Below are 22,986 nucleotides of genomic sequence, written 5' to 3' on the forward strand. Positions count from 1 at the left end.
ACACATAAGATAAACAATTAGCTTCGGAACATATCCTTTTATTTTTTTAAGTCAAATTTATCCAAAATAAGCGACCCGGAAACATCCGCCTTGCTCCTGGGTGGTTTTCCTGGAGGTTTCTTCTCACGAATGGAATTCATTTGAAGTACGTTGAATTCCGTGTCTTTTGCGCAGTTAAGCCGTCGAAGCCCCGCTGCTGGATGGAGGGACGGCTGTTGGAGGGCAGCGACGTGAAGATGAGCTGTAAATCCGCAGACGGATCCGACCCCATCCGCTACAAATGGGAGAGAGTGCTGGACAAGGGTAGATATGTGGGGAAACTACCACCTCTCGCTCTCCTGGGTATGATCTTCCAAGCTCCACTCCTTCACCGGTCGACGAATGGATAGAGTGTTTGTCAGTCAATGTAGAATTGTTTGAAAATAAATGCTAACATGCAGTTACAGTAGCTCACCTAGACCTGCTATTTTAGCAATTAGCACAATCTCGCAGAATCAATCAGAATAAACGTAGCAGCCTAAAGACGGTACAGATGGGAAGTAATTAGAAAGCGTATGATGATATTATTGCGACTTATACAACAAACACTCGGGAATAGTTTTGTTTTGGGGTTTTTGTTTTCTAAAAATACCGTATGTTTAGACCTGAAGAACCCGGAGATCGTGACTCTGAGAAACTTGAGCCGGGAGAGTGCGGGCGTCTACAAGTGCACCGCCAGCAACGATGTGGGAGAGGAGAGCTGCACCGTGGAGGTCAAAATTCACTGTAAGTGTCTGTGTGCCTCATTACAACCCTGTGATTTTCACCAACACACACACACACACACACACAAGTGTATTCTGTACATCACGAATGCCTAAGGGTTAAGGATTTTATAAGATACCGTTGATCCCACGCCATAAAACAAACAACAAAAAAGTTGTATTTTTGCTGTAACATACCTCCTCGTTACGGTGCCGCAGCACAAGGCTAGCATGTTCGTGATATCCTCAGCCTTTATGGAGTGCGCATATGTATGTGTGTGTGTGTGTTTGTGAGAGAGAGAGTTTCATCAGCATACTTTACATTTGAATGGAAGAATCGGAAAAGGCTGCTGGGAAATTAGTGAGGAAATGTTCATTGGCGTTAGATACTCATGAATTATGTGTAGAAGAAGGAGAACCGTGGCTCCGGTTGCTTGATTAACGGCGTGTGGCGTGTGCTGTGTGTTCTCTTGGCACTGTTTGACGGATTGCTTTAGATACTCTATCTGCAGTGCGGTGGACGGGGGGGCTCGTTCGGAGGGTTAGCCGAAATCGCTAATCGGCGTCACTCCCGGGATGGGTTTAAACTCAAATTGGTGGGCAAGTGTGTGTCAGTCAAGCGAGTCAGGTCATAAGACTGAGGCGTGACTGGTCACGTGACAGATTTGTTACGTTTGTCCCGTCCAGACGTTCGAGGTATGGGAGTGATGGCCGGCGCTGCGGTGGGCGTGTCCTTGGGCGTGCTACTCCTCGTTCTCATCGTGTGGCTGGTGTTCCGCAAGAAGGACAAGAAGAAGTACGAAGAGGAGGAGACGCCCAATGAGATCAGGTACGCGCCAGTGGCGCTTGATTTCCAACAACAGCACATCCTGAAGTGGTTATCCGTCAACGATGACAATTTTCCGTTTTATTTCAAGCTCGTGGACGTCCAGCTCCTCTCCTTTATAAACAGTCCTAAAACCCTCCGAGTGAGTTACAAAGACTGACTGACACTGGAGACTCCTTCCATGCATGTTACATAAACGTCTCCTTACAGCAAACTTCAATAAAAACAGTCGTTGTTGTTGTTTTTTAAACGTTTACGTGGCGTCCTCCTCCATACAAGCCTCCGTTAATGCCGACGTACGCTAACGTAACGAGCGCACGATTGCGACAACGGATCGACAGCTTCTGACCAATCCGCTTTGAGAATTGGACGGCGCTGTGGTGTAAATGAGAAATATCGATACAATTCCCGACAGTCGAGATTTTTATGGTGCGTTATTATCCCTTTCGAGACAGTTAAGTATTAAGAGTGGCTAAAAGAAATCCGTACACGTCCGGATATATTTGCGAGCGTGCGGATGAATAATGCAGGGCGGGAGACTCCCGTGCATCAAAAATGGACGCGTCGAGAGACGAGAGCCGTCAGCGAAGTGGCGCTCCACCCCGCCCTGTTTACGTACTTGACTTTATTGTCGTGCTGATGATGGAACATTCTCGAGGCTGTAGCGTTGGTGAAGGAACAGCATGCCATGAGTCCGTTTGGCCCCTTGTCCTCAGGGTTTTAAAGATATTGGATGATTTATAGTGATATATAATGAAATGCTGACACTGCGGTGTCGGACTCCCTGCTCTCTCTCTTTCTCTCTCTCTCTCTCCCTCTCGCTCTCGCTGTCTCACTCACTCTTTCTCCCACTCTCTCTTTCACCCGGAGCAAAATAACAAAATGAAAAACGTACATGCGCTTAGATACGGTTCAGTCTGGATTTGAGATATGATTCTTTGAAATGAATAAAAAGTCCTAAGAAGATTTTGTCTCTCTCTCTCTAACGCTCTCGAACGCTCTCACACGATCACGAGATTATTAAGGCTATAAAAATGAGCGTGTAACTGATTAAAGACTCATAACAGCTGCGCTAACTGTTTAATCTCTCTTCCTTTCATAGTTGGATATCAATAAACTGTATGTCCAACGTCGGAGTCGGAAAACGAGACCGGTTTTCCAATTCTGCTCAAAATCAGGACACGTCGCCTGCGTCAGTGAACTTTTAGTCGACTGATCTTTTCATCGTCTGTAATTATAAAACGGATCGTTCGAAAAATCCGATCGTCGCAACGTTCGAAGATGTCGGAAAATCGTCGATATTCGGAATAACGTTTGTCTGTTATTTTGCTTAGCAACCACTGTTAACAGACTACGTTGCGAGGTAGAAGAATTGTTGATATTGTTAATAATATTAACGGGCAATTCAATTCTTTATTGAACGCATGATTCTTTCTCTCATCAGAGAGGACGCTGAGGCTCCCAAGGCCAAGCTGATGAAACCCAACTCTCTCTCCTCCTCCCGGTCGGGAAGCTCTCGATCAGGCACCTCATCCACCCAGTCCATGGTTCCCAGCGGCGCCCCACGTGGCCACAAGCTCCACCCACCCCCTCCCTCGGCGGGGCCTCGGAAAGACAGCGTCCAGCCTTCGACGTTGCCAGCCATGCCCCCGGCGTACACGCAGGTCGCCCCGAAACTCCCCGAGCCCCACAGCAGCCCCAAACTAAGCCCGGGCAACCTGGCACGGATGGGCGCCATGCCGGTGATGATCCCGGCCCAAACCAAGGCATTCCAGACTGTCTAGAGATACACAGACATCGACATCACACACACACATATCCACACATATACCTGTATACTGATTTACTTTTTACACGCATGAGCACCACGGCAGCGACGATGCATCCCGGTCTTCTGAAAGCCGAACCCAAATCCACACACACACACACACACACAAATTCCGAGCCTGCAAGCCCAATCAGACTCAATCCATCAAGAGAAATAAAGCAAGCAACGAAATAAAAAGGGAAATAAAGGCTGAAGTCACTTGAAGCGTCCCTAATCGCTGCGTCAATAAAACACCACATATGGGGAATAAGAAGCGATTGCCCTCTTGATGTGGACAATAAAAGAAAGTGGTGTTTCACCTTAACACACGCTATTTGTTTTTCGCTTTGATGGCAGCGCCGGGGATTCTGCATGGCCAGGCGGAACGGTTGATTTATTTTTTAACAAGGGAGTAGCCGTCGTGAAGGGATGCCACACTCCATCCAGCGAAAAGAGACGTTTCTCGTTCTCGGCTCAAACTCACGAGCAGCTAAGCAGCACTGCTTGTACGCTCGAGGTGTTGGCGTCGAGCGGACAGCTTTTACAGGTAGAAGAGAGGAAAGGACTTGTTCCAAACACCTGCTACTGTTTTCCTTTCCAGTCATGGTAATATGATTGGCTCTGAACCAGGAAGTGAAACTGAATCATCCACATGGCTGATTTGTAAATCTCAATATATATATATATATATATATATATATATATATATTTAAAATGTGATTAAAACCACGTACAATGAGGTCCTAAAAAGTAAAAACAGCTTGTCCTTGTGGCTTAAAAACTGCAGAGGCAATACTATCAAGCTGTAACTGTTCCATTTGACCAAAACCTGGTATAAAGACACAACATTAAACAGATTGATAAGGCGGTTAAGATTGATAAAATTACATAATCTGTTAATATGCCCCGCCTCCTCCTCTAGTAAATCAGCATTGTGAGACGTTAAGGTTCGAAATAGGGCGGAGTTAGTGTCCATAACCTTTCTTACCACGCCATTTATACGAACTCGGACAAAATCCAAACACGACGTCTTCGCATTTCTGAATTTGTATGAATTTGTATGAATTACGAGAACGCGTCGAGAAAACATTATCGCATGTCCTGGATTTGCATACCGGAACCTGATCGGGTTTTATACTCGATCACGCGATAACTCTGGCCCGTTGTTTTCGATCGTTTTTGAAGATGACGTTTTATCAATTGATAATTTGCTACTGATCGCTAGGGTTAGGGCTTTCACTTTTTACACCCCCATTAATTTATGTCCTGAATAATCAAATATGGCTTTCTACGTTAATTTCACTTCCTGGATTCGCTTTTCAGAACCATTTTAATAGCTTACTTCACTAAATGTCCATTATCCACTATAACCAATAAGGAATATGATATGATTGAACCAGTTATGAATGTTTTGATGGTACACGATGCATTTTTATATTTACACTCGCTTACTTTTGATATATTTGACCTGTTCGGTACAACATTTAACACCCTAAACGGCAATAACATAAAGGTTTCTGTACTGCAAGTTCTGTTAGCTATAAGAATTATGACCTTGTTTTAAAATTATTTACATTTTTTTTTTGTTTTTGTTTTTTTTGTAATCAACGAGAAGGTTGTGAATTCAAATCTCAGTACTAGGAAGAAGAAAAAAAAAAAGAAAAAAAAAAAACATTCTAAGGCCCATGAGCAAGTGCCCTTAACGTATTCTTCTGTCTCTGCTTAAAATGAATTAATTTCATACAGACTTGACCTAAATAGGTTGTAATTTTATCCCAGACCAGCTCGTTGTGAAAACTATGTCACGCTTTCTGCTCGGGTCGCTATATTTTCGGATGTTCCACATTTTTGCAGCTTGGTCTGTTTTTTTTTTTTTTTTAATTATTTTTATTTTCCTCGTATGATAAACCCGGTTAAACGCGACCCGCTCGGCGATGCCACGATTTAATAAAACCGAACGCTCGGTGTAATATTCTCCCTTCCTCCAGAGACAGTTTAGTTATTTCCTGCTCCTCTCTTGTATTTTTGTTTGTATAAAATAGGTCTGGGATAAGACTGATTGCGAGTGAGTATTCGTGAACGTCCCTCAGGGGTAGCACAGCGTCCTCAAACATCACCTCAGTGTAGACTTTTTGGGATATAGGCAGCATTCGTCTCAACTGATTAACTGGATATGATCGGCATGAGAATGGGATAAATACTTTTGGGAATACTGACAATTGACATTATAAGTAAGGACCAAACAAGACTGGTGAGGTGAAGTGGAGTTACTCGTACTACCCTGAAGTTTTTTTTCCATTTATAGTTGCGGATCATCTATAAAACTCTTCGGACTTATACTATAGCAGCTGTAAACAGTCGTTCGCTCATCAGACCTCTCATCAGTACCTTCTGACCAATCAGAATCCAGAATTCAATAGCGCTGTGGTATAAAATGGGTTAATAAAGCATGATTTCCCTTTCACCCAGTGTATTAACCTTTCAAGGGACCCCATTTTAGTAGCGCAGGTTCGACTGGGTGTCCAGAAAAAGGATATCAGTTGAAATCCCTGGATTTCCAAAGAGTCAATGCAGGGCTCTTGATCCAGGCTCTTTAACTCACAAGCTCTGGGCTCATTGTGAATAAAATTGTCTGCCAAACGAATGAATTGTAAATGAAGCTCTCGTCTGCTTTGTCATTTCTTTGATCCTTTTCAAAGTGCAAAGATTTTGACGACTTTGCACTTCCTCACATATCAAAGCTTTTGGAATGATCTGAGATGGAGAACATCCTCACAGCCAGTATGATTCCTTTCCCTTCGTATCTGCTGAAATGAACTTTCTTTTTTTTTTTTTTTTTGTCCTATCGAATTTCAATTCCAAATTATTTATACAGAGCTTTTTGGTTTTTTGTTTTTTAACAACGATCGTCACAAAGCGGCTTTACAGAAATGTGGGTCTCGATTCCAATACGTTATCCTAGTAGAAAACTTTTTTGGAGACGCTTTGAAAGGAACCGAGACTCCGTGCGGAACGGGAAAGCCATCTCTTTCAGACGTTACGCAATATCAAACATAGACGGTAACGGTTCTTAAGTGGGTCAGTCATTTGAGATCGACACAGAATGCAAAGCAGTGGAATGGATTGGCTGGAAATAAAGCAGAAGAGTCTGGACCTGTACTTCTTTATCTTTTTGCTTTGAAGGTGTTCTCAGGGCTTTGGAGATTATCTGAGATGGAGAACACCATTTCAGCTGGGGGGATTTTTATTCAAGCAGGATCTTCTCATCGCGGGGAGAAAAAAAAAATAAAAATCTGGGTTTGAGTTTCCAATGGCATTTTGAAAAATAAAAATGTTCAAGTGGGGAAAAAAAAAAATCCAATTCATCATGTGACTCCTTTACGCTAAATGATGTGATCGGATCACGTTTGCAGCATTTAGCAGACACCTTTATCCAGTATGATCTACATAAATGTTTCATAATCACCATCAAAATCATCTTTATGCTAGGTATACAGTCCGGGGTTTAAGAATGTCTTTTGGATAACTAAGTAAACAACAAAAAGTAAAGTACTAGTCCAGTTTGATTTTTTTCATCTTACATAAATACATGCCTGAATCTTCATATATCGACCTGAAATATATTTATATACACATTTATATATTTATTTAAGTAGCAGTCAGGATCCATATCTACCAAAGTTCAGACAGGAACTATATTAATATCCAGCTTTCTGTCAGAATAGTTGTACCACCATTGTAGCACAACTTTGAATGGTGGTATCTGGGTGGAGTTTAGTAGACGGCTTTCCCATCCAAAGTAGTTTTCGCATTCAGTGCCTGGTAGTTCACGCAGAAACAAACACTCCCATCCTTTTTGTGTACTAACACACCCGGAGCAGCCCCAGAGGACATGGACGGTTGTATAGTCCATTTTTGGAGCATGCTGGCTACTTCAGAGGAAACAGGGTGAAAATGGCAAATGGCGCACTTATATAGCGCTTTTATCCAAAGCGCTTTACACTGTGTCTCATTCACCCATTCACACACCAATGGCAGCAGAGCTGCTATGCAAGATGCTAACTTGCCATCGGGAGCAACTTGGGGTTCAGTGCCTTGCCCAAGAACACTTCGGCATGTGGAGTCACGTGGACCAGGAATCGAACCACCAACCTTACGATTAGTGGACAACCCGCTCTACCACCTGATCCACAGGTGTGGATACGTTCCCCTTAAAGTCCGTTTGAATCCACTGAAAGCTCGGGAACTTGTATCCAACCATAACAGAAAGAAAAGCATATTGATCTTTCTGAACCATAATGTTCTTGCTGATGCGGCATATCGACAGCATTGACACAAAGTTTGGGCTCCTGCTCATGCATACACTCTCACTCAATGCTATTGCATAGGCTGAACTCGGGTGAGAGCATCTTTTGGTCTCCCCCCTGGTGGTCTGGAAGAGAACTACATGCTAAATATACTATTATTTCCCGTAGCACTGTTAAACAGTTTGGTAGCATTATCGCAGGTTCAGTCCTGATTTCATTACTCTTACTGTTTGTTTGTAGAGTTTCGACCTTCGCGCCATGTCCATGTTGGTGTATTCCCGCTATCTGAAAACATAGGTGGATTGGCTGCGCTACATTTCTGTATACCCAATCGACCGGTCCAGAGTGTATTCCCAACTCACGCCAAATGTCCCTCGGATCGACTCCGGCTCCACCGTGACCCTGACCACCGAAGATGAAACGAACGAGTCCGGTGGACGCTACTAGCTTGCGATCTTGCGTGAAACGATATTAAACTGTCTCCATTGTGTTTATTTGGTCCGATCTGCCTGCTAACGGTTCGGCATTCACGTGTGAAGTATTTCCTTCACCTTTATACATTTACACAACCTGTTCAATGGCCTTTTCCATGGTACAGCAAAGCAGTGACGTTTAAAAAAAAAAAAAAAAAAAAAAAAACCTCTGTAAAGATTTGAATTCACAAACATTCATTTGTCTCTAATCGATCAGCTGAAACACCTTTTCGATAGTATTTATTTATTTTTCTCTTATCTCTGCATGTTTGCTCTCAAGATCCACATTGTGTGTGTGTGAGAGAGCAAGAAAAGTGATGATGCAATAGAAAAAGATCTCTGCGACGAAATAAAACGATCCGATCCAAGTGAAACGGGTCGTAATTGTATCCTAACACAGCATAAAGACGTTTTATATCGCTCGTAAGCCGAAGAGGGAGCGTTAATTATCGTGCGTTTGCACTAATGCATCGAAAAGCAACGGGAATGCATGTTTCAGATCTCGCAAGGGTTTGTTTTTGCCCCAGTGCTAATATAAGTATACCGTATATCAATAATTGATGTTAAATGCATTTTTTTTTTTGTAAATAACTTGATTGCTATTACTGTGAATAAGAGTTTTATATTTGACTTTTTTTCTTCCGTTTCGTTTTGAAGGACGGCGAATGAAATTCGAGAACGTGCGAGAGGGCTTAAAAGTCTCGGATGTGCTTCGTTCAGTTAGTTAAAAGTCACAACATGTATATAATCACTCTGTGAAAATGTATATTTGTACAATATCTGAATTTGCTCTTCGGTTTGTAATAAAGCATTCGAAGGCGAAGGGAACGAAGACGGTGATGGTGTTTATTTGAGTGGTTCTGATGGACATACGTCGATTGCTTGATTACTCCGAGTTTTAAAAAAAAAAAGACCAACAACAACAGAGCTACTCTCTTGCATTGGAAAACATGACCAAGATCATCCAAAACAATCTGAAAAGAAAAAATAAATCCATAAGCCATTAACACTCTCGATACGGAAGGGTAGTCTTCGTTATCTGATCGTGTGACGCTAATGTCTAGAAGAAGAGGAAGACAAAACCCCTCATCCGTCTTGTATTCATTTATGGAGACGGTTTATCAGGGAGCTCGACGTGCAAATATTCACTGTGATAGATGTCACCGTTGGAAGCTAACACCAACAGAATAGAGCTATCATCTACAATTTAGCCTAGCATTTATGATTTGATTGCTATGATGATATCTATCTATCTATATATATACATATATATATATAGCTAAATTTCTGACATTTGGCAAAGAAGCCAGTTCCGTGAAAGGAATTTAATCTTCAGAATTTTCTTTGTGTGTGTGTGTGTTTGTGTGTGTGTTCCTAAAAGTGTAAAGACCAGGGATTTATTTATACGCTTAGCATGAAGAAAAAAAAATTCCGAATTTTGTTGTCATAATCGACTTTGATCCAGACTTTGAACGGAACTGAAATGAGTGAGCGTAAAAGTTCCTTTTGTTCATTGAACTCTTCCTTGTACCAAATCCAACATGGATTTATAGCTACACACACACACACACACACACACCAACCTCACCCCTATCTGTGCAGAAACACTCATCCATCCGGATGAACGTTTTCTGCTAAAACGAGCTCGATGATCTCCCGTGGGCCGAGACAAAGAAAGAATCCTCATTACGCATTCCTTAATCCTGCGATAGTGAGGTCATTGTTCTCGCTTTTAGCCAGTGCTGCTGTCGTTAACGTCTCCCTCTGCACACGCTGATCAATAGCACAGAGCCAGAGGCTTCGGTTCACCTTTCAGTGCCATGGCAGATTAATGGAGGGAGTAAGAAGTTCAGCGTGCTGAGAAGAGTGGAGAGAAGTGCAACGCTGCTTTTTAACGTATTAATCTAACAAATACGGAGAGTCTGCTCCTCAGGGGTTATAGCATTATTCTGAAAAAGAATGATACAGGATCATCTCTCTGTCTCTCTCAATCTTTCTTTCTCTGTTTCTGGTTCTGTCTCTCTCCAGTGCTCTGGGACATTAAAATGTTGAGTGATCATGCCCTCTACTGGACAAAGGAGCTCAAGAACTATAAAGGGCTTTTAAAGAGAACATTTCTGGTAGACCATCCATCCATCCGTCCATCCATTTATTCATCTATCCGTTCATCTATATGCTCAAGTAACTATCCATTCATCCATCTATTTCCCCAAGTAACTATTCTAAATAAAAATTAGCATCTGTCCATCCATCCATCCTTCCGAGTACCTATCAGTCCATCTTTCCATCTATTCATCCATCCAGCCATCGAAGTAACTATCTATCCTTCTGTCCATACATCCATCTGTTCCATATATATATTCCATATTTCCAAATAACTATCCATACATATGACCAAGTAACTATCCGTCTATCCATCAATCCATCTATCTTTCCAAGTAACTGCCCAGCCAGCTATCCTTTTGTCCACACACTCGTCCATCCTTCCATCCACCCATCCTTTCATATTTAAAGTACCTGTTAATCCTTCTGTCCATCTATTCATCCATCCATCCATCCATCCATCCATCTAAGGTTTTATCTATCCTTCCATCATCCTTCTGTCCGTCCATCCATCCATAATTCCATCCTTTCATACTTCCAAGTAACTATCAATCCATCCTTCTAAACATCTATCCATCCATCCATCCTGAGACTGAGATCCCATTTATCCCAGATCTGAAATCCCACTTAATTAAAGCATTGCTAAATGATCAGATGAATACGGTACGTTGACCCCAAAATGTTTTTTTTTTTTTAATCTAATAATTAGTCTCTGGAGAATTTTTTTAATTGATTAAACGAGTAATTGCCTTGCTCAATAAACAAGTTATTCCAAACAGAAGGAAAATGTTTTCTCGACATGCTCCTACTCATCTTTTACACGAATCCCCTGCTAACTAATCACACAATCTATCGTTCACCTTCACATCTCCGGTCAGTTTATCAGCAACTATCTGACTTCCTGTATTAGGTAGGCCTCTAAAACATCTAATAAAACTATGACATTTTTGGAAATAGTTAATAAAATAATTAAGAAGAATGACTGAATTTTCATGTCGCCGCTGTAACGGATGACGTGTTTTGCTCCAATCGAATTACGGCACGACTTACACTTGCTGTTTGGCAAACCTACGGACAGTTCAGCGTCATGGAGACGGTACTCGAGTTCTTATTCGATTATAACTCAGGAAAGAGCAAACACATTACAGATCAATGAGCTGTCGCGTTGCGAAAGCGTCTGAATCTGAAGAAGGTGAAGAGATAATGCACATTACCGATGGCATGCCAAGATGGGATTCATGCAAGAAATAAAAAATCACTCCTGGCAGACGAATCGTTTGGGATGCATTTGAATTGAATCAGCTAAGAGCCCATTCCTGTAATTGAGCAGATCCATTAAGCAAATGAAACGCGATGCTGAAATGAAATCAGGGTTGAGATGGAAACATACGCTGAAGGCTTTTAGAACAGTAACTTCAATAACCTGAAACACTTTGGTGCACGATGGCTTTCCAGAATCCTCTCAGTCTGTCACATTACAGTACATGACTTCAATGACACCCAAAAAGACCTTTGTTGTTGTTGTTGTTTGTTTGTTTTGTGTTGTTTTTTTTGGCTCTCACAGTTCGAGACACCGGATATCTGCTTCATCTTAATCCTATTGTCTATTACACATTTCAGGATCATGAACACTGAGAAATGGGTTAATTATATAAGAAATACAGCTGAGGTCATAAGTGTACATGCCTTGCAGAATCTGCAACATGATGTTAATAAAATAAAAACACACAACTTGGACATGTTATTAAAAAAAAAAATGCACTGTAAACTCCTCTGTCTACTCTGTCCTGAAGACTGTTATAAAGCCCTGACACTGGAGACTCCTTCTTTAAACAGCGCTAAGTTTGAACTTATTTTTTTAAACAATAATTTATGTTTAGCATAAAATGTCTATGTTGTACTTTCGTCATCATCATCATCATCATCATCTAATTTTGATCTAGCTGCTGGATATTGTCATCGTTTTTGACCCTTTTGGCGTTCCACTGCGCCTTGACGCGCACCGGCACGAGCGCTAGGTCGCCGTTCACTTTCCGCAAGTGTCTCTAGCCAGTGCGCGCGCGCTCATGTCCCGAGCTCAACTTTACGCTGTGATCTCAGCTCGAGCTCCACTCTCCTGATTCCTTCACTAACATCACTGACAACATGTCCTACACCGGACACGGACGGATTATCCCGCTGCTGCACGTGCAGCAGGAGGAGGAGGAGGGGGAAGGAAACGCGCCGAAGACCAGCTCATCATCATCCTCTTCATCCTCATCATCCTCATTCTTCCGGAACCGGAGCTTCACGACGGGCGCGAGCACTCCCAGGAGACATTACAGGTAGGATTCTGTCCAATCCATCCATCCTAGCAGGTCTGTAGAATTTCTATAGGAAAAAGAAATAAATAAATATTATTCAGGCAAAAAAAAAAAAAAAAAAAAAAGGCTGCACTTTCGTGAAACAGGAAAAAATACAGGAAAAATATTCACCTTTAAAAGGAAAAAAGTTTTTAAAGAACAAAATAAAAGGTAAGAAATAAAGCCATTACAATAACTGGATTAGTATTATTTTTATTTGTTTTATGTGTATACACACACACACACACACACACACACACACACACACACACACACACCTTGCAGAATGAGCAAAATGTTAATAATAGTAGGAATCCTAAAAATGCTCAAAAAGGCAACATGATACATTAAGAGCCAGGGGGGTGTAGACTTTTGAACAGCATCCTCTGTGTAAATTGTTATTATTTTGTCGTCTGTGAAACACAAAAATATCTCGTGTAGCTTCTGAAGGGCTAAATGAAAAAAGAATCATCTTTAAACATAATAATAACAATTTACACCGATGATCCTGTTCAAAAGTTTACACCCCCTCCCCGGGGCTCTTAATCTATCGTGTTGCCTCCTTGAGCATCAGTGAATGTTTGCACCTTTTGTAATACTCGTGTACCATTATAAAATCATATAGCCGCTGCTGGAAACGGCTCGAACATGCAGGAGATGCTGGAAAAGTAAAGAACGTGCCGGACGTGCAGGATTTGTTTTCTGAAGAACAGTGGGCGGTTTAACTGCTCAGGACAAACCAGGGACTCGTGAACACAAGAACTCTCACAGAACATAAACACGGCCGTCGATCGTCCAGGTAACGACACGCGGGATTAAGAATCGAGCGTGTGTAAACTTTTGAACCGGTTCGTTTGGGTAAATTCACTTGTTATCGTGTCTTGTGGATTATAATGTGTTATGTGAAATCGCTCATTCAGGGCAGGACTGAATAGCGTTACGAGCTCGGCTGTATTGTGTAGCAGTTGCAGTGTACGGTACCATCAAAAATATCTGTTCCATAGTAACACCACATCACGAAAGTCTGAAACTCTTTTTCTTTTTCCCTCCATTTAATAAAAGTAAGACATTTTCAAAAATGTTATGAATGACCGGGTTCTTCACATATCATATATCACTTCATTTCTAATACTTTATACATGACAACAAATTAGAGTTCAAATGAATTAAAAAGGTCTTTAAAAAAAAAAAAAAAAAAAAAAAAAAAAGGATCAGAAACTTTTTAAAGAAGAGCTTCTGCTTCAGTGCGCAGCAAACCGTCTGTTTTTCACGTGACAAACGGATTTCAGCATACATTTATGGAGTACTGAAGCGTCTTACTATTTTTTTTACGCTTACACCGGGTATAATGTGTCAATCCGTTCATGTGTGTGAGAGTGTATGGAATATGCGAGAGTGTGTGAAATAAAGAAGGAAAGAAAGTGAGGCAATGGGAAGGACTGTAGGGTGTGTGTGTGTGTGTGTGTGGGTGTGTGTGTGGGCAGGAGGGAGGTGGAGAATCCTGCTAGTTGAAGGTCAGCTTAGTCTTGTAGCTAGAGATAAGAGATCAGTAGTATGTGTATTTTCCTGCTCTGAGAGCTGTGGTGTGTGTGTGTGTGTGTGTGATGACCTTCAAAGTGTCTCAACGTGCTCTCTAGGTGGAATATGATATTCTCTTGAGAACCTGTGTGTGTGTATGTCCCCTATAGGTCATGTCACGGTTGTTGTTTTGTCACCTATGTTGTCGGTCTAATGAATTAGCGTCACTCCGAATGACCTTGTCCGAGACGACCCTAAACGAAGCGAACAAGTGTAGCTGCCGAACAGCCGTTAGCTTATCGCTTATCAGGTTCCTTCGACCCTGACGAGGAACGGCGAAGGACGTCCAACAGCTCACTCACGTCCCAGCGGGACTCTCGGGATTAGACTTCCTCCAGGAGTTTTCCTGGAAAGAAAGTGATAGTGTGATAATAATTTAAAAACAATAAACAAGCTGGCCGGTCTATATTCATTAGGTAACTGTAAATGGATAAATACGCTGCTGTGGTAGAAGAGGAGTAAAAATACTTGGGCGCATGCTGTTGTAGGAGAACACTTGGCTTCATCACGGCACCCCGTCACTGATTATTTTCCCATGACAGCACAGTGCCGAGGGTTTTATTCCCTACAGTGTATAAAGCTCCAGTCCACATGACTGTCCCAGACTCCGCCCACTATTCACTATTCACTATGTAGTGCATTATAACCTGGAGTGGGGAAGATTTAGTGTACTCATCAACTCCCACAATGCACTGCAGCAGGGTGGAGTCCAAATCAGTGAAGTGCCCGAGCAGGTACAGATTATATATCTGAAATTTTCTTTTCTTTTCTGTTCTTTTCCGATCTTTTTCTTTTCTTTTCGTTTCCTATTTTTTTTTCTCTTCTTTTTGTTTCCAACCGTTTTTCTTTTCATTTCTTTTTTCTTTTCATTTTTTTCTTTTCTTTTCTGTTCTTTTCCAATCTTTTTCTTTTCTTTTCGTTTCCTATCTTTTTCTTTTCTTTTCGTTTACCGTCATTTTCTTTTCTTTTTTCTTTTCTTTTCTTTTTGTTTCCTATAGTTCTCTTTTCTTTTTTCTTTTCATTTCTTTTTTCTTTTCTTTTCTTTTTTCTTTTCATTTTTTTTTCTTTTCTTTTCATTTTTTTATTTTCTGTTCTGTTCTTTTCCGATCTTTTTCTTTTCGTTTCGTTTCCTATCTTTTTCTTTTCTTTTTTCTTTTCTTTTTGTTTCTGATCATCTTCTTTACTTTTTTCTTTCCTTTTCTGATTTTTTTCTTTTCTTTTTGTTTCCTATCCTTTTCTTTTCCAATCTTTTTTTCTTTTCTTTTCCGGTCTTTTTTATTTTATTTTATTTTATCTTATCTTATTTTATTTTATTTTATCTTATCTTATTTTATTTTATTTTCGTTTCCTACATTTTTCTTTTCTTTTCTGCTATCATTCTACTGTAATTTTTTTTTTTACATTTCCCTATGAGGGTACGTAAATGTTTCTTTTTTTTCTTTTAATTTTTCTTTTCTTTTCAGATGTTTCCAATCTTTTCTTTTCTGTTCCTGTCTTTTTTCTTTTCTTTTCCTTTTTTTCTTTTCTTTTCATTTCCTTGCTATTCTTTTCTCTTTGTGTCCTATCTTTTTCCTTTTCTTTTCTGCTATCATTCTGCTTTGAACAACTTTATTTCCCTATAAGGGTTTCATGTTTATTTTTCTCTTTTTTTCTTTTTAATGTTTTTTTTTCTTCTTCTTTTCAGTCCTGTCCATTTTTTCTTTTTGTCTCTACTATTCTTACTATTGTTTCTTTTCTTTTCTTTACTTTTTCTTCCTTACTATTCTTACTATCCTTCCACGGTAGCACATAAACTTCCCCAAGCGAGATTACTAAATGTTTATCCCTTTTCTCTGTTTCTTTTCTTTTTCCTTTTTACATTCTTTTCTTTTTCTCCTTTCCTTTCCTTTTTTCTTCTTTACTATTCATACTACTATTCTGTTGTAAAGTTTTAATTTCCCAATGAGAGATTAATAAATGTTTTTTTTTTTCCTTTTCCTTTTCTTTTGGTCTTTTTTTCCTTTTTAAAAACTTGAAATCCGCCATTTATTATTATTATTATTATTATTATTATTATTATTATTATTATTATTATTATTATTATACATGTATTCGATACACACTCATTGGCTGGAAGTACAGTATCTGAATCCTTGACCATCACACCTGTATATATGGTTCTTCCCCAAACTGTTGCCACAAAGCTATTTGCCACCCCACTGAACACCTTTGGGACGAACTGGACCCGGAGCCCATCATCAGCGCCTGACCTCAACCTCACTAACACTTTTGTAGTTGAACGAACACAAATCCCCACAGCCACGCCCCAAAATCTAGTGGAAAGCCTTCCCAGAAGAGTGGAGCTCACAGCAAAGGGGGAATAAATCATGAAAGGGACGTTCAACATGTACAAATGGATCTGATGGTCAGGGGTGGACATACTTTTAGCCATATAGTGTGTGAGAACATACAGTCAACCTTTTTTTTTCTTTTTTCTAAATGTTGAAATCATTCTCTCTTTGAAGAATCCTTTCCTGAGATTTAATGTGAATTCTCACAAACCACTGCAGCTCTAAAGCTCAGGATTTTGCCTTTTTCCTGCAATATGTTCAGCAGAAAGCAGTCGGATCCGGAGAGATACGGAACATTAGCCTTGTAATAATAACGTCTACTCCTGATATGTTGTTATTTGCAGTTCAATGAAATCCGTAGCCGGTGCTCAGGCTGAAGCACAGATCCCATTGAGCTGCAGTAATAAACTTGGCGTTAGTGCAGCGAGGGTAAAGACGTAGAGACGGGAGCTTTGTGGAATCAGCGATGCATTTTTAATATAATCGCAGTGAAGCCACGAAACATTTAAACAACCCTCTGCTTTACTGATAAAACCAAAATCTCTCTTATATCTCTCTTCAAAACTCTCATAAGTTCAATAAAACTGCTGTGGAGATCCTGTCTGAGGGAGAAAAAAACACAGAGCACCGTGCTTTATTGAAAAACACACAATCTAGTGAGAAACACACACACACACACACACACACACACACACACACACACACCCTGCAGCACGTTACCCTATCAGATATTATCAAGTGTATCGGAGCTAAAATGACATTCACCCTGTCATCACATCACACTGGCGGAAGTTCTGTTCCACAGGAAAGTATTTCTGCCGCTGAATTACTTTTATTAATTTCGTGATGAAGAAGAGAAGGCCTTCTTTGATCTTTCCCTTTACACGGGATTATGAGTTCCTAATGTTCCTAACAATGATGTCTTTAACGTTTTCATTTCTACAGTGTTTCCTCTTATATACAGTAGCATGTGCTGGGAAACTTCCTGTTCTATTTCCTCTTTCACAAGGAAGTAATACATGAAAGACTACTTATCTTTCCCCCCTTCCTGTCAGATTTCCTGCTTGACAAACTTCCTCTTAGATTTTGTGCTCTGTAAACCGTTCTGTTCTATTTCCTCTTTCACAAAACTTCCTGTTCTACTTCCTCTTTCACAAAACTTCCTGTTATATTTCCACTTTCACAAAACTTCCTGTTATATTTCCCCTTTCACAAAACTTCCTGTTATATTTCCTCTTTCACAAAACTTCCTGTCAGATTTCCTCTTTCACAAAACTTCCTGTTCTACTTCCTCTTTCACAAAACTTCCTGTTATATTTCCTCTTTCACAAAACTTCCTGTCAGATTTCCTCTTTCACAAAACTTCCTGTTCTACTACCTCTTTCACAAAACTTCCTGTTATATTTCCTCTTTCACAAAACTTCCTGTTCTACTTCCTCTTTCACAAAACTTCCTGTTATAGTTCCTCTTTCACAAAACTTCCTGTTCTACTTCCTCTTTCACAAAACTTCCTGTTATAGTTCCTCTTTCACAAAACTTCCTGTCAGATTTCCTCTTTCACAAAACTTCCTGTTCTACTACCTCTTTCACAAAACTTCCTGTTATACTTCCTCTTTCACAAAACTTCCTGTCAGATTCCTCTTTCACAAAACTTCCTGTTCTACTTCCTCTTTCACAAAACTTCCTGTTCTACTTCCTCTTTCACAAAACTTCCTGTCAGATTTCCTCTTTCACAAAACTTCCTGTTCTACTTCCTCTTTCACAAAACTTCGTCAGATTTCCTCTTTCACAAAACTTCCTGTTCTACTTCCTCTTTCACAAAACTTCCTGTTCTATTTCCTCTTTCACAAAACTTCCTGTTCTACTTCCTCTTTCACAAAACTTCCTGTCAGATTTCCTCTTTCACAAAACTTCCTGTTCTACTTCCTCTTTCACAAAACTTCCTGTTCTATTTCCTCTTTCACAAAACTTCCTGTCAGATTTCCTATTTCACAAAACTTCCTGTTCTACTTCCTCTTTCACAAAACTTCCTGTTCTACTTCCTCTTTCACAAAACTTCCTGTCAGATTCCTCTTTCACAAAACTTCCTGTTCTACTTCCTCTTTCACAAAACTTCCTGTTATATTTCCTCTTTCACAAAACTTCCTGTCAGATTCCTCTTTCACAAAACTTCCTGTTCTACTTCCTCTTTCACAAAACTTCCTGTCAGATTTCCTCTTTCACAAAACTTCCTGTTCTACTTCCTCTTTCACAAAACTTACTGTTCTATTTCCTCTTTCACAAAACTTCCTGTCAGATTTCCTCTTTCACAAAACTTCCTGTTCTACTTCCTCTTTCACAAAACTTCCTGTTCTACTTCCTCTTTCACAAAACTTCCTGTCAGATTCCTCTTTCACAAAACTTCCTGTTCTACTTCCTCTTTCACAAAACTTCCTGTTCTATTTCCTCTTTCACAAAACTTCCTGTCAGATTCCTCTTTCACAAAACTTCCTGTTCTACTTCCTCTTTCACAAAACTTCCTGTTCTATTTCCTCTTTCACAAAACTTCCTGTCAGATTCCTCTTTCACAAAACTTCCTGTTCTACTTCCTCTTTCACAAAACTTCGTCAGATTTCCTCTTTCACAAAACTTCCTGTTCTACTTCCTCTTTCACAAAACTTCCTGTTCTATTTCCTCTTTCACAAAACTTCCTGTTCTACTTCCTCTTTCACAAAACTTCCTGTCAGATTTCCTCTTTCACAAAACTTCCTGTTCTACTTCCTCTTTCACAAAACTTCCTGTTCTATTTCCTCTTTCACAAAACTTCCTGTCAGATTTCCTATTTCACAAAACTTCCTGTTCTACTTCCTCTTTCACAAAACTTCCTGTTCTACTTCCTCTTTCACAAAACTTCCTGTCAGATTCCTCTTTCACAAAACTTCCTGTTCTACTTCCTCTTTCACAAAACTTCCTGTTATATTTCCTCTTTCACAAAACTTCCTGTCAGATTCCTCTTTCACAAAACTTCCTGTTCTACTTCCTCTTTCACAAAACTTCCTGTCAGATTTCCTCTTTCACAAAACTTCCTGTTCTACTTCCTCTTTCACAAAACTTACTGTTCTATTTCCTCTTTCACAAAACTTCCTGTCAGATTTCCTCTTTCACAAAACTTCCTGTTCTACTTCCTCTTTCACAAAACTTCCTGTTCTACTTCCTCTTTCACAAAACTTCCTGTCAGATTCCTCTTTCACAAAACTTCCTGTTCTACTTCCTCTTTCACAAAACTTCCTGTTCTATTTCCTCTTTCACAAAACTTCCTGTCAGATTCCTCTTTCACAAAACTTCCTGTTCTACTTCCTCTTTCACAAAACTTCCTGTTCTATTTCCTCTTTCACAAAACTTCCTGTCAGATTCCTCTTTCAGAAAACTTCCAGTTATATTCCCTCTTTCACAAGTATGACAGACCTCCTGTTACTTTTCCCTTTCCATGAAAAAAGTCCATTTTTCATTTCCACTGGGGTTTCCTGTTCTATTCCTGCTCTAGTAAATGATGAGTAACGACCCAAACTCAGCACACGTTACCGTAGAGCTATGGCGATGAACTCCTCCAAATCCGAGTCCAAGAATACAGACGATGGATGACTTCTGCTGTTTGTTGCATTCGGGTCATTTTTAGCCCAAATTCTGTTGGAAACTTGTATATAGCTTCATTCAGCGGAACCATTTTTCTCCCACAATATACTCACCATGGCCAGAACTGGCAATACGTGAACGACTTCCTGTCCTATTCCCTGTTCTATACAGCTTCCTGTCACATGACCTGTTATACAGATAATACATAAAGCCTTTATATGGTTTGTGTCCTAGCTAGTTTTCTCACGATCGAGCTATTTTAGTGACGGTTTAAACGCCTGAGCACAACCGGTGTTCACATTCACCTTTTTATAGACTTCTCTGAGAGTTGAGAGAGAGAGAGAGAGAGTGGTCAGCAGCCCCCTAAACGTATTACAGATGTGTGCAGCTGTACCCTAACCCTCTCCACACTACACACTACATCGGAATTGCGTGTAGTAGGAACATTTTCCTTTCTGTAGCTCTGCCACATGAGGGCAGACTTCTCACACACACACACACACACACACACACACACACGCACACACACACACACACACGCACAAAGAGAGTCAGGTAGTTTAGAACAAAGAGAGTCAGGTAGTTTGCACTGGGTCTTAGATCAAGACACTACAAGGTGAATTATTCAGTAGTTTATCAATAAATAAATAAATAAATAAATAAATACATAAAGATCAAATAGAAATTCCAATTTCTTTCATTTTTCATCTTTTACGTAGATTTTCGAACTCAGAGATAACTTTCCTCGTTTTCTACCGACATAAGGCTCAGACCTGATCAGCTGCCCAGCTTCGTTTACAATCGATGCCGCGATTCCGGTTGTACTTTTTATTTTTAGCCGATTATTGTTACTAGACGGTATTGAATGGCAGTATTGGATGGCACTAACGATATACCTATCTTCGTTTCCCTTATCCTGTATATCATCGTACAGAACGTGCCAATCTCTGGTTAAAGAAGCAATGCACTTCAATTCCTCTCGATCGTTCACAATATTATCCTGATATACAGTAATACAGCCGCTGATCCATTTCCCCCTCATATATTCCATCAAAATACCTTTTATTTCATATAACATCCCACCTTTACTGACTCACAGAGCAGGAGGATGTAAAGACAAAAGATTTGATCATACGGTATGAGTAATAATCGTTATTCCTGTGTGTGTGTGTGTGTGTGTGTGTGTGTGTGTGTGTGTGTGTGTGTGTGTGTGTGTGAGGATATGAATAAGAGAGCCGGCTGCATCACAGCATTTTGCTTGAGGAGATTTGTATTTCAGAAGCGTGACTCAGAGACAGGAAGTGACCGTTAACAAAAAGATGAGCTCACACAAACATAATGATGTTTCAGTAATGTCGAAATGAACAAATTGTCCCCTTATTATTAGGCTATTATTAGTCTGCTTCGTGTAGGGTTGTGTAACACTCCCACACTGTGACCTGGAGTCATTCTGTTCATGCACGGTTCTCTCTGGAACCATTATTAATAACGTAAAGCCTTAAGAACTTGGGGTACGAGATAATTGATCCCTTGTTTTTTTTTTTTTAAATGAATTAATCTGCCAATATTCTCAGACAGAAATATGAATTCCCAGAGCCAGCTCCAGACGGGCGTGGTTAGCTCCAAATGGGCGTGGCCATATTAAAATCCGTGTTACTAGCTCCAAATGGGCGGTGCTATCTCCGTAAGGGGTTGGATTAAGGAAGGTAGCACATAGAGTCATCCAGTACGGAGATGTGCTAGCACATGTTACAACTAACATGTTATGTTAGCCCATTTGGAGCTAGCCCCACCCATTTTAACTAGCCCCACCCATTTGGAGCTGTACCACTCGTTTGGAGCTGGCGCCATGTCGATGAATATCGTAAAACAGGAACATGAAAGGAATATCATAAAAGCGACTCATGTAAACACCCTAATCGGTATATTGTCTTATTTAGAATAAGGTCAATAATTAGATTACCGCTGTCCGTGTAAACGTAGTCAGTGTGTTGAAGTTTACCTCGTGAACGGACGTCCTTCGATGCCGGTGCTGTCATATTCGCAGTAATGAAAAGTAGCTGACGTTTTCATCATCTAAACTTCCCGAGCTGCCGTTCAGCCTCGGAGGAAACTGACGGCCAATTAGAGGCGTTTTCCCACTAATTAGTCGATAAAGCAGCAGTTAGTGTGACCTGATGTGCAATCCCCGTAGAAGAATTTGACAGGAGTCTCGCTTGGCTGAGTGAACAGGGGACGCTTTAAAGTGTTTTGATTTTTCAGTGTGTGTTTGTGTGTGTGTGTGTGTGTGTGTGTATTATCCATAACAGCAGTTATGCTGCTAAATTTAGCTCAGTCGGCTTCTGAGGGCCTGACGGTGAAAACGGGGTGAACCGAATCACAAACACGTTTAGCTGCTGCAGGGGGGAAACGGATCAAATCGCCGCTCTTACACATCGTTTAGGAAAAATGAGGAGTTTCAGTTCCCAAAATATGTAAAAATGCTTTTTAAAATAAATAAATAAATAAATAAATAAATAAAATTTAAAGCGGCGTAGAAGATGGAAGGATGGATTGTTCGTGGAGTTAAATGCTGATCAACAGCAAAGATTGCGTCAATCTGCACTTTCATACAAACAAAATTCATACACGACTAATATATATCCGGCTACACGACAAAAAGCGTCACTGATTAAGCGTGATAACTGTGCAAATGTACCACGACCCTCCATCCTGTGATGTCTACAGCAGCGTCTGGGTGGGTTTTTTCTTTTCTTTTCCAGGCTGATAATGACCTCAGTCAGTCAGTCAGAATCGGTAGAATCCAGTTCAGTAGAATCCAAAAAAGGATTCTCTCTCGGTGTCTTTGAGCCATGATCTGAAGCT

General features: G+C 40.3%; 2 protein-coding genes across 2 annotated transcripts in view; both read left to right on the forward strand.

The window, feature by feature from the left end:
* Nucleotides 1-6,020, forward strand: part of LOC108276559 (CXADR-like membrane protein) — a 42,175-nt gene extending 36,155 nt beyond the window's left edge. Inside the window, exons 4-7 of the mRNA XM_017488329.3 lie at nt 175-342; nt 643-765; nt 1,431-1,572; nt 3,014-6,020. Of these exons, the coding sequence (XP_017343818.1) occupies nt 175-342; nt 643-765; nt 1,431-1,572; nt 3,014-3,353 (773 nt within the window). The 3' untranslated portion in view covers nt 3,354-6,020. The remainder of the gene's footprint in view (nt 1-174; nt 343-642; nt 766-1,430; nt 1,573-3,013) is intronic.
* Nucleotides 6,021-12,342: 6,322 nt separating this feature from the next.
* The window catches only part of gramd1ba (GRAM domain containing 1Ba), a 70,676-nt gene continuing 60,032 nt past the window's right edge, over nt 12,343-22,986 (forward strand). Inside the window, exon 1 of the mRNA XM_017489530.3 lies at nt 12,343-12,583. Within this exon, the coding sequence (XP_017345019.1) occupies nt 12,405-12,583 (179 nt within the window). The 5' untranslated portion in view covers nt 12,343-12,404. The remainder of the gene's footprint in view (nt 12,584-22,986) is intronic.

Source organism: Ictalurus punctatus, chromosome 16 (assembly GCF_001660625.3).
Source record: "Ictalurus punctatus breed USDA103 chromosome 16, Coco_2.0, whole genome shotgun sequence".
Taxonomy (NCBI): Eukaryota; Metazoa; Chordata; class Actinopteri; order Siluriformes; family Ictaluridae; genus Ictalurus; species Ictalurus punctatus.